The 12,492-nt window shown below is 43.6% G+C and overlaps 1 protein-coding gene across 1 annotated transcript; it reads right to left on the reverse strand.

The window, feature by feature from the left end:
* Positions 1-3,403: 3,403 nt before the first annotated feature.
* LOC119173738 (WW domain-binding protein 2-like) lies at positions 3,404-11,755 on the reverse strand. The gene is made up of 6 exons (XM_075883001.1): positions 11,681-11,755; positions 9,582-9,684; positions 8,011-8,149; positions 6,083-6,175; positions 5,778-5,924; positions 3,404-3,924 (listed from the first exon to the last, which is right to left on the reverse strand). Exons 1-6 carry the CDS (start codon positions 11,734-11,736, stop codon positions 3,668-3,670), a joined length of 795 nt encoding a protein of 264 aa, XP_075739116.1. The 5' UTR covers positions 11,737-11,755; the 3' UTR covers positions 3,404-3,667.
* Between the last annotated feature and the right edge of the window lie 737 nt (positions 11,756-12,492).

The raw sequence follows: 12,492 nt of genomic DNA on the forward strand, positions 1-12,492 counted from the left end.
ATCGATTCTCAAGAAGCTGTCCGCATGAACAGTAACGAGCTGGTGGTCAACCACTACCGTAGATGCTGCTCATACGGCGTGAGCAAGGAAAAGAGCTGGGGCGTCGATTTTCGCAATGCCGACCGCCTGTTCATCGACGATAATGCCAAAGCACTAGGCAGTAGCTTGTATGGGTTACTGCCATTCGTAGCGAGATCACTGCTGCCGGGCGCACCTGAACTGAGGCAGAATTATGACAGGCGGGTAATAAATGATGATAAATAACTGAGGAATGTCCGTGAATGGCCACACAGAACAAAGAGCTGATGTGTCCATGGTTTGCGTTGTAACTAAGCTGTGTTATGCCGTAACTTTTTTTTTTGCGCTGACCGTCATGATAACTAAGCCGCAAACCGAAGAATGTAGGCATCTACAGAAAAATGTAGATGTTTAGGGCAGGGTGGGGTAAAATGACAGACGGGGCAAAACGCGACATTTTTACTTTGCCGGCCTCTGTATTGTTTGTTTGTTTCCTTCGATAAATGACACGTATTCACTTTGGGGTATTGGCTAAGAATGCGACGTTAAGGCTGTTAAGTGTTAATATAGATAAAATATGTGCATAAAAACTAAAAATAAAGAAGTTAAAAGGCATTAATACGTAGAATATTCAACCTAAACTACAAATATTATGTTTTTGAGCTTGTATTTCAGACTGCCGAATTAACCTGATGGTAACAACTTTGAAAACTTGGTTAGGTTTTAACTTATTGAAATGACAAATAATTTTGAATACCAGAATAAAATGGTACTCGTTAAGTAGTTGTAATGAAATTACACACGGCGTCAAAAGCATCCCTGTGGCGATATCCCAAGCTTAAGGCACAGAAGCTTAAAACTTTTTTCTCCGACAAGATCAAGCATATCATTGCAAGAGGAGTAATTAGAAGTCGAGTTCTAATACGAGAATATCTTGAACATGACAAAAAGTAATGTGCAATATTTTTTAGTTCTTTACAGAATTGGTAGAAGGGTGATATCGTCAGACCAGCCCTGTACAAGTGAAAGTTTAACACGACATTGAAATCTGGTGATCGTCACTTCTGATTGCCGAGATTGGCCCCACTGCGACTTCCATGGATAATTTAGTTGATTATATTCCGTCCACAGGATTATTGCTTCCATCCTATCTGTGTGCTTTTTCTTGTCTACCTTTTCATGTGTAAAAGTTGATGATTGCTCCCGGCGTTCGTGCGGGAAAAATTACGCGGCTGGTGTCAGTGTGTTCGTGACCCGTCAAAAAAAAGGCGAAACTCTGCGTGGCGAAATTTTTTGGATCCGTGCATGAAGCTACTACTGCGTCAGTACAGCAACGTAAATATTTATTTTGTTACTTTGGAGTACGAGCTACATAACACCAAAACTTTAGTTCGTTTGGTTCCAAGGCGGAAATGTTTTTTGAATTGTGGCATAATATGAGGGCAGAACGCGACATGACTTGGCTCCTTAAGACTGTGCAAGGGCCCACAGAGTGACTTTCAAGTCTGTCGACTGCAAAAACTCAATGAATTTTTTTCTCACTGCCTCGTTCCACCTCACGCAGCGTCTCCTTTCGCCCCGCTGACTGGGACGAAATGAAACATTTGGAACATTATTTAAATTTAATTTATGTTTTGAACGGTGGTAACATGACAGTATTTACAGCTCATACATTGTACCCAAAGGAAAGTTTCTGCATTTATGTTTAATTGTCAGAAGTTAAATAAAATACATATTCACTATTTATTAATTTTTTTCCTATTTTACCCTACCCTACCCTACATTGTTCTTCAGGCATTTACTTGAAATCAATTTCTTTATTTCGAAATTAGATGATTGCAAAATTTCTTTATACACCACGTTTCGCTTTGTACATGATGGCCTATAAACTGAGCCTTCATCGTAGTGACGATCGTAGTGCAGTGTCCGAGCTTGATCTCCAGGTACAAGCACTGCAGCTGGACAGTTGCAGTTTCGAGCCTGCTTAAGGGCATTTGATGTCTCTCCCAACAGTATTCGCGAACGACTGGTCGTATTCGTTGTCCTTATTTTTGAGTGAGAAATTCGGCACCCATTCAGATTGAAGAATTGGTGGGGTACACCACAGCTGCGCTGGAGGGGTCCACCATGGCTCCGCTGACGTATTTCCGTCACGGACATGACGTTGTCATATCTGTACTAACAGACATGACAACTCTCTGAGTGTGTGTATTTTCAGCGCTTGTTTCATCATGAACCTGTACCAACAGGCCCAACTGGCAGTCATCCTAAATGTACTAACAGATTTCAAAGAAAAAAAAAAGAGACCGCAGGGACCTGTTGCATGGACTCTAACCGGGATCCAAACGCTTTTGTCAATATACTAAGTGCCCTCGCTGAAGGTTGAGCCAATGGCTTCACATTTCGACAACACGTGGTTGAATGCTGGTAATAGTCCAGAAGCAGGGCAGTCCGCAGTGGGATATTGTTGAGGGTATATGCCATGAAGAAACACAGGATTAGGATACCAAAGGTTGTTAAGCTTTGACACGACTCTTTGATCATCAAGAAGTTCAACACTTTTTGCGTGGTGGTGTCATTGTGTGCAACCTGGCGGCGATTGAAGCAAACGAGGGCTTTCGAGTTATAGCTTGATTTAAAATACAAAAGAGGTGGTAACGGGTGAAAAATAAGAAAAAAGTATAATTAAAGCACGGAGAGTTTACCCGGTATGCTTTTCATTACACTATCCGGCTTTGTCAATTAGGTCGCACAAGTCTCACCGCAAAACCTTGAGTCCTCCAAGCAGAGTGGCTTCTCGTACTAGACAATAATTCTCAGCTTTTTATTGTCTGCTTGCATAGATTAGAGGCTTTCAAGCGGTATTTTTCGTAGGAGTGAGCTTAGGCTTTGGAACGAGCAAACTCCACTGGAACTGCTGGACATTCCTGATCTTGGTGAACTTCAAGCCAATTCGTAATTGCAGTTAGTGTAATTCGTTGTAACTGCTACACAACTTTCACCTTTGATTTTTTTCCTGCAGAATTTCATTGTGTGTTTGTGTCTCCTGTCTTTGTTCTCACCTGTAAATATGATTATCAATGTTCAGCACATATATTTTGATGCTGTTGCCGGGCCAAAAAATAAATTAGTTGAGCGGTCTTTACGAGAATTCATCAAAAGGGATCTGTGCGTAGGCGCAAGTACAAGCATCAGACACAAGTATACTAAACTGTCGACGTGAGGCCAGGGGTCGGACATCACAATTTTCTAGTTTCTGTCCTATTGAGCGGATGGTAGAGAAAAATCAACAAGAAAAATTCAACTCAGTAGCAAAATCAAGGCAGAAAATACCCTTTGTAGGTCACTGTCAAACAGAAAATGCAAGCTTACAGAAAACAAAAAGTACCGATTGAATCTTGTAAATGCTTTTCTTGCCATCTCAGACATAACCAATATCGAAACGTTTGCCACGTGCATGGTTAACATTTTTTTGCACAGACCTCGCTGCAGATTTGTTGAATTTAACTTAAAGGCCGGTACCTAATTAGGCAATTAGGAGAAGAGACAATATTTCCAGAACTGAGCGCTAAGCCTTGTGATGTAACACTCTGCCTCTGAATTTTCGTTTGCATGTGACATACTTCCGTAGCAAGCTGTCGTGGAATCATCACTGCGACTCTTTTCTCGGAGGGTCCTTAAATCCGGGTTTTGGGGCTGGCGCGGACGGCTCTTCTTTGGCTTCTTTGTGGCCACTTTCTTGAGCTGCCGGCTCCTTGAAGCCTGGTGGTGGTGGCTGTGCTGTGCCACCAGCTGTGCCCGTGGCGCCCGACCCAGAAGTATTTGAGGGACTCATCCGAGGGTACTCGTTCGCCGGGCACACTCCGGGATACGGTGGAGGCACGTTAGACGTGTACACCGAATTCGCTGCAACATAAAGCAAAATACCGGAACTATACCTTCAGGTGTAGTCGCAATACGGGCCAAGCTCACATAAGAGTTACGTTTCTCCTTCCACACATCATGAATTTAACGGCACTTTGCGAAAATTTCGATGCATAAAATTGGTTCAAAAACAAGGCAGCACCTAAAAACCCGATTGTATGCATTCACATGAATTTATAAAGAAAGAATACTTGCCAGTTAACGAAAAGTCAGTGTGGCACACGAATTTGAAAAATCCCAATGGGTTACATTTTTTATGTTTATGCCACATAGGGTTTTGCAACATTTAGATGAACACAGCATGAAGAGATGTCACTAAGAGCACTGCTACTCACTCCGGCGTTCTCGATTTGCGTCTACAATCATCACGATCAGCTTCTTGTTTTATGTCGATATCACGAGAAATGCACGCCCCAGTGATATTTCATTTACCACTTATGGCGCGCGCTTATCGAATTTTATGCATGCTAGTAAATAATTTTGTTATTCCACCAAACCTCCTTCCATCCTCCACTGCGATTATCCTCCCTTGGTGTTCATTTCGTTGTTCTGCCGAGTTGACAGTTATTCTAGATGACATTATTTAAAATTGATTAATATGTGCGGCTTTACGTCTCAAGTCCATTATATGATTAAGAGAGACGCCGTAGTGGAGGGCTCCAGAAATTTCGATCACCTAGGGTTCTTTAGCGTGCACCTAAATCGAAGAACACGGGCCTACAGCATCCTCGCCTCCACCGAAAAGTGGATAACACGTGGTCAATTAGAACAACTGTATACGTTTATGCTAAGCATATTGGAAAATTTATGCCGGCAAAAATGCTTCTTCCGTATGAAAACTGCGGAGGCGAGTAAAGTAAAAAGAATTGGTTGACGTATAAAAAACAACACAAGTTCCTGCTTCCCAAGCTTACAGATGATAATTGGGGTTTTCAACAGACAAGATTCCGTCATAATTTTGGTAAAAGAGCTCCCGGGTTTCCTTATGAAAACTCCAAGATGAATCTTTTTTTTTTCTCTTACTCGACGTATTCATCTTTCCTTCCACAACCTGAGAAACCTTCCCTAACGTAACGCGGAATTAGACTGCTTCCAGATTAGGAGATTTTGAAACCGTTATGCATATCACAGGGTTTTGCACAGACTCCGTGATTAGCCCTCTTTTGAACAAGCGGCAAATTTCTGCGATGACGTCATCGTGTAGCAGCCTGCGTTTTCTGTTACGTCAGCCGAATGTGCATGCGGTAGCCGTCCACGTGCCGTGTGCCATCTTTTCTTTTTTTCCTCTTCACTTTTCCCTATTATTTCTGTGAAGAAAATAGGAACTATGGATTATACCTGGACACACAATCTCATTCACTTCAAGAGGCACAGGCGCTTCGCTCGGCTAGACTACTGGCCTTTGGACACATCATTATAGCATCCATACGACGTCACAAATTGGGGCGTCATGACGTCATGAAGATCTGTGATGGCACCGATCTGTGAGTACACAAATATTTGACGTCAGGATGACGACACAGAGCAGTGTACCAAAAGTCATACGGCTTCTACGTAACATAACGCAATCGATGACGTCATTGATGTGACGTCGCATTGAGGCCTTGAGACTTTGGCACATTGACTGCACACATCCACCGACTTGACTTGACTACGTGGCTATGACATGACTTGACCGACTTATATTAGTTTTTTTTTCGTTATTCATGTTGATGTCGAAACCAAACTTGTGCAGTATCGTCCAGGTCTTGCCAAATCTCGAAGGCGCCGATGGTCCGTTTCGCGTTTGGCCTTAACAAAAAGCCACGCTTGCCTGACGTCACGAGAGGGCTCACCTGGAGGCACTTGTGGAAACACGTTGACGGGGAGGAAGAAGCCGACGTTCGTAGTTTGTCCTGGCAGGTAGGCCGTAGGGTGGAGTGGCTGGTACGGCCCAGCAGGCACCTGATGCGCCACTACCATGACGTTTGGTGCGCGCTGAGCTGGAATATATATTAGAAAGTTCAGCGTATCCCATCGTGTGGGATATTGGATCTGTGCATTAGCTGATTGAATTGGCCAATATGTGAAATATTGATGTCAAATTTGATATCGATATCATAACGATGCGATTGATAAAAAAGAACGAATCAGTACTTACTAAACTTGCTCGCGTTCATCATCGCTTGACCGAATTCGATGGCTCCCCCTTTCATAAACTTCAACTTGAAAGAACACTTGCCAGTCCAGTTCCCTGTCACAAGAAGTGAAGGACATCGTCCGAAGTGTGCCGTGACCCAGAATCTGAAGTTATTTGAGCTCTAGCGCTTTAAATGACTGGCGACACGGGAATGCTCATGCTCACGAGCGTCAGTATCACCCGTGTGTTACCTCTATTTCCAGAACTAGATGCTGTCCTTAGCTGGGGTGTGATGTCAAAATGAAAGAATGGGATTTTTAGATAGTAAAAAAAAGCGAGTTCAAGTTACTATTTCAGAAAAATGAGAGCTCTCTGATTCTTTTTCAGTTTAAGCTTGGCGCGTATATGACTCTGTTTAAGGAGACGCGTGAACTCTATTAGGAGACTGTTATATTTCGGTATACAAGGTAATCGTGGGGCGCAAAAGAGAGTTGAAATGTCTTTCTAAAGAGAGTCATACACACTGAAAGTCACGAATACGCGAAAAAAGTGGCATGTGCTTTTCTGTTTCTTAGAGTGCATGCACGATCTTTGAGATCGTGAGGCCACGCGATTTCGTGTTGTAAGCCATGTTGAATGCGTCTCGATGCTTCCACGCTCTGGATTTCCAGAAGAACCCAAGACCTGCGCCATTTCATTCACACATTCTCATTTAAACTTCATGCGCAACGCGGCTCGCTGCTGTGGGATGCGACAATTATTGTTTTCAGTGCTTATCACGTCAATGTCGACATCATTCGTGAGATCGGTTCTACCGTATTAATATTAAAAAATCGTGCGGTACCTTGCTGTAGTTTGCGTTTAAGATTTTCTTAGACACTATAAAAAACTACAATTTATCCCGTATTAGCAAATTACCCAATAGATGACAAAGTAGACGACGGCTGATTCACAAAAAATGGGAAGAATAAACACGGATGGCGAAGGCGTTTGCACATTCGTGCGTTGCTTAAATCATTTAGGACTCATACGAAAGTGATCGGCGAAATCACACCACCATTGCGGGGTTCATATAATGAAGTTCCGAAAATAAATGAAATCCTAAAAAAAAGCACACTGAAGAGAACGCAGAACTCTATGGTGGTCCAAGTAACTCAACTACAAGTGTGCCTGTTTTTAAAAAAAGGTCTGAGCATGGGGAGCTGGTTCACTTCACCATCCATTGAATTACCCGATACCATTACCCGATACAGCAATGAAGACATTTTGCAGCTAGGAAACTTACTGAGCTAGAATTAGGCAGGAGGCCTGTACATGTTTCGAAACACATTTCGCTTGTATACCTTAAACGCATTGAGGCTTTTTCTTGAACAATAAACGTTCTGTGTTGTCGTCAGCGCTTGTTCTTCCCTATCCTCCTTCTGCGATTTTTTGCGTGCTCTTTCCCGTAACAAAGTGTTTCTAAAACTCCTGTTCGGAACGGCCACGTTGAAATTCGATGTAACACTCTACAACTGCTTTTCTGCTTAATATGAATGAAAAGACCGCTCAAGGACTGAACCAGCTCTCATAAAATGAACAGAATGGGGCGAAGAAACAGTACCACTCATATGATGGTAAGAAAGTTATGAACCTTAGAATCTGATAGTTTCGGACGTGTTGCATTTTCTTTGTTTGAGTTACACGCAGTGAACCTTTGTAACACGAATGGTTGCCGATTTAATAGACAAATATATACAGCGCTTGTATCGTAGGAACACTTCCACAATAGCCTTTGGTTTAAATTTTACCCGTGTTTCACGTGATTCCTCGCGTATGACAATGCAATTTCACGATGAGATAGGTGAACAGGATGTGTCGTAGATGCACCCACTGACTTTAGTTTATACGACACGTTCCTCCAGCGCCCCGTTGAGAACCGTGTCCATAGGTGCACGAATGTTCCAAACCGTTTTCCTCGGCGGTGACGTTGCCTCTGATGTAGTTGGCTCCAAAGATGGGCTGCTCCAGGCCCAGGTTGCTCATGCTGACGAATGGCATGCTGAACGACTGCAGGTAGTCCTTGCTGTTTTTGTTGATGAAGACCACCTGCAGGCAGAATATAAGGGAAGCGAAGCACAGCAGGTGATCATAAGCGAGCACGGAGACCCGCGTGTCTCCGCTTTCACCTCTTTTCGCTCAGAATTCACGGAAATTATTATTTTTTTTTCATGCCTATGCATGCCTCGCTTCACCCCAGCATGAGGACTGGTTTTAGGTATGCGTGTCGCTTTGGCAATCAGAGGCCCGTTTGATGCCGCGACAAATGTTCCCCCTTGCAAGACGTAACTGAAGAAGCAATAGGCCCGACGAACGCCGTATTTCCGCGCTTCAATTGATTGAGTTGTTCATACTCGCCGTGAACGTAAACTAACTCGCCGGAATCACTATCCTTGTTGAACGCGGGGCGTGCGCATTTCAGCTGATGGCCAAACAGCAGATTTCAGATCAGTTATTTATATTTGGCAAAATATGAGAACGTATACGCTATAGGTTAGAGTCAGACTTCGGATTAACCACAAACGCCTCGCTTGGTGAGAGTGTGCGTATATTCACAAGACATAAGTTTCAGAAAGTTCTTTATATGATTATTTGCGATTACACTTTACTGCAAAATGGCTTTGTAGTGCGCACATCTGTTGCAATTGAGCAGTGCCGCGATCCATTTGTGGCCACCTGATTGCCCTACTCGCCATTTGTTTGCAATGTTCTTAAACGGGACTGGTGGTATTTTTATAGTTGTGTTCCCCTATCACGCCATTTCGCATATAAAATCAAAAGCTAAATGATCGTACCATTCAAGTAGACATCAGACTACTTTTAAGTACGACTTCATTACCCACAAGACGTCCTCCGCTAGAGATTCCGCTGACTCACTGTATTTAACTCATATGCATTGCGACTGCTTGTGTACTACATGGCTCTCTTTTTTTTACCCCACTTGAAACGCACTACTTCTGCCGGTGTTCTGTTGGTTTGGCAATATTTGTTTTGCAGGGTAGATTTGTCGCTTGCTTGTTGCTTTTATGAGCTACAAGGGGGTCAAATATTTTAACTTAGTGTGGATTTTCGAGTTTGGTTCAAAAAGAAACACAAATCTTTCTCAAGTCCTGCCACTTCAAATAGAGCCCCAAAAATTGTTCTTTTCATTACCTTTCAAAGTAGATGGAGGTATTACAGAAGGTAAGACTAAAATGACACAGCAACTGTAAGTAACGATCCACATTGCAACGCTGCCAGGCAGTGTACCTCGTGCGCTAGATCATTTAAAAAAAATAAAAAAAATCAGCGAATGACTTGGTAGAATGCACTTTCTTACCAGGCTTTAGCAATCGAAATAGTGACAGTGCTTTTAATTCTACATGGATAAATATTCGGAGAAAAGATAAGTCACATGTGGATAAGCAACAAAATAGAAATGACGCACCATTTGGATCAGGACAGAAAAATAAAGTGCATTGAGTAGGAAAAAAACCATTACCCTGTGCGTGGTGAGGTAGATGCGTCCTTTCTTGGCTCCCTGGAACTTCTTTGCCGCTGGGCCTTCAAATGTCACTTCTACGTCATCAGAGTAAAGCAGGATGCTGGTGGTTTGGAAGGAGTCACGAAAGTACCAGGTATTTGAATTTCACCGCCCTTTATGGCAACATTGCTAGAGACTTTCGGTTGTTACATCACTGGCATATCTAAGTCATGTTTGTCGTCTCCTAACTACACTTAGTGCATCACTCATTTGCATCACTGCTTGCGTGCCTCAACTCCGAGCTTTTATGCGATGCGCATCAGCTTATGTTGAAACGCTGGAACGAATAGAGCTAGAGAATAGAACTATAACATTTGGAAAATAAGCAGGCCGCAGGTGAACCAGTGAAATCGCTATTCATTGTAGGAATTCTTACGTGGTTCAGCATCTTGAAGTCGACCATACTTCTTCACAAAGAACGGAAGGCGAAAAACTTGAGTGAGTTGAAATAGAAGGTTTTACGCACCAAAACAACGATATGATCTCGAGTCGCACGGTTTGAGACTTGCTGAACTGACTGAATACCTGGGCTTCCTCAACAAACATTTAGAGGCCTAGGCACTCCTAATCATAATTATTGGAGTTTAACGACCCGAAGCCACGATATGATTATCAGAGACGCTGCACTGGAGGGATCCGGAAATTTCGACCACCTGGGGTTCTTTAACGTGCACATAAGTGTAAGCACACGGGCCTCAAGCATTTTAACGCAATAGCGTTAAAGAGCTCGTGTCGCAGACAACCCGTCGCCGGCGTCGGCTACGTTGGTTGTGACCGAAAAATGAAGTTACCGAGATAGCCGTGGGAGGCCGCTATATACTTGTCCACGCGTGTGCGCGCAATCCCACTGAAAAAGCCGCGCATTCGAAGAAAAAAAAAAGTGCTGAAGGTCACGAGGCACGGTAGTTTTTTTTTTTTTTTCCCTGCCACCCCTCCCTGCTTAGCTTCCAGCGCTTTCGTCGAGACGAGAGAAGATATATTGCAATTGCGCCGTGCGACAAACCTTTGTAACTCCACTCGCACTGGACATATTTTTAAATTGTTTGCGGCGTTGAATTCGTGAGGCAATAAGCTCTTATAGTGAATTCATTCCATGGTTACTTGAAAAAAGTGTTTCAGGGACCCTTTAACGCATTTTGTTCGACAGGTGCCACGACGAAAACGAGCCCATTTGGCGATAATAGCGCACGCTGGTCCGATATACTGTGTGCGTGTTTATGTGCGTGCGTGTGTATGTAACAAAACACATGAATAAGTATGCACTCAGCGGTTGAAGGGTGCACTAGGGGCCGGATTTCGGTATCGCGTTCAACTCTTAAAGGCGAAGCTTAAGGGTTCCCAAAATTTTAGCCTTTATCCGAAATGCGTCCGCCGTGGCTGGGATTCGATCCCGAGACCTGCGGGTCCGAAGCCGAGTGCCTTAGCCACTAGAACACCGTGGCGGGAGCCTAGGTGCTTTTTCCTTTCACTTTCGTCACAATGTAGTCGTGGTGTCCGTGAATAAAACCCTGTCATAGAATCCGTTGCTGGGGAAGTTGGTGCATTGTTGAGTCTGTCTACTTGTCTACGGTGTCTCGTACTTTTTTATTCTCCACTTTCATTGTCGAACTCACGTCTTTGCATTCAGCAGCGTAATACCATTGGTGCCGAGTAGTGCACGACGTTGCACTATATAGGTGCCACCGCCCATCACGCCCTTTCCACACATATCTTATGGCACTGGTCATGCGCTTCAAGTCGTACCACTACGTACCAGGATCACTACATTCCAAGTCTCATTTTTTTAGACGAGCAGAAAAAGACTGCAATGAACTTTATCACGTCATTTCTACCATCATATACCCATCCGAACAAAGAAAAAATCAGCCAAGTAATATTTTAATAAACTGCCAACTCTTGGGTAATACACCTAAAGGGGCAATTTAGGTAAACAGAGTGATGCGAGACGTGATGAAGCCGTGGCGGGAGGGGGGGGGGGTGCATAAAAATGAACGCCGATTCACTCTGTTTCAAACTCGCCTTTATCACGTAAAGCTGACGAACGAGGATGTACTTACAGCTCACCAGTGAAAACAAGTACTCCACCAGGTGCATGGGAGGTGTTTAAAGACATCTTGACGTCGCCTCCGTGCCGCCCCCTTTTCAAAACAATTTGGTCTACCTCTATGTACGCGTTTTCATTACTGTTGTGTTGTCATTGAACCGGCAGTATGGCTCATACCCACCGCTAGCAACTCGCCGGCCATATCACAAGCAACATAAGCATTATATACAATTGGGCGGAACCTTTCGTCAATGCGTTTTACCATTTTCACCGTTTGTGAGTCGGCTTCGGCAGTGACGTGTGTACCGCATCGCGATTGGACGAAATATTCTCATACGAAGACATTTAGCGTCAGACATTTTTTGTGAGTAGGGAACCAGAAAAACATCTTTCAAAAGATTGCACGAGTGGAATCTTGTTAAGCATTTTATAAATGGGAAAACATAACGCGTCTCTCGTCATAAACAGCATGAAGTACATGGACACGTATTGCATTGAATATTTACAAAGTGACATAATGAAAGTAATGCCGTTGAGTCAACATAACAGGTGAAATGAAATGGTCCAGAGGTAGGGCAGTGACGGCGGAGGTGAACACTTGAGGCCGGATTAATAAAACTTCTCGGTAGACGAAGAATTTAGAAAAGTGCTTAACAGTGCGAACGACAGGAGAGGATAGAAGAGGCGAGACCTCTTCTGTAGTTAGCGCTGTTAAGCGCTTTTCTCAATTCTTCGTCTACCATGCAGCACCAACCAGCTTAATCAAGCCCTTCGTTAAAACTTCCCTTTCGTCTGTGCGTCTTGCCGCTGGTCAGCTGGCTTCGC

This window comes from Rhipicephalus microplus, unplaced genomic scaffold, assembly GCF_043290135.1.
Source record: "Rhipicephalus microplus isolate Deutch F79 unplaced genomic scaffold, USDA_Rmic scaffold_15, whole genome shotgun sequence".
Taxonomy (NCBI): Eukaryota; Metazoa; Arthropoda; class Arachnida; order Ixodida; family Ixodidae; genus Rhipicephalus; species Rhipicephalus microplus.

Excerpts from the sequence above, each read along its gene's own strand:
- LOC119173738 (XM_075883001.1), bottom strand. The coding sequence starts at position 11,736 with ATGTCTTTAAACACCTCCCATGCACCTGGTGGAGTACTTGTTTTCACT. Across the intron at positions 8,150-9,581 it reads TCTACCTCACCACGCACAGG|GTGGTCTTCATCAACAAAAA; the intron begins GTAATGGTTTTT and ends TTCTGCCTGCAG. Across the intron at positions 6,176-8,010 it reads CGTCACCGCCGAGGAAAACG|GGAACTGGACTGGCAAGTGT; the intron begins GTTTGGAACATT and ends TTCTTGTGACAG.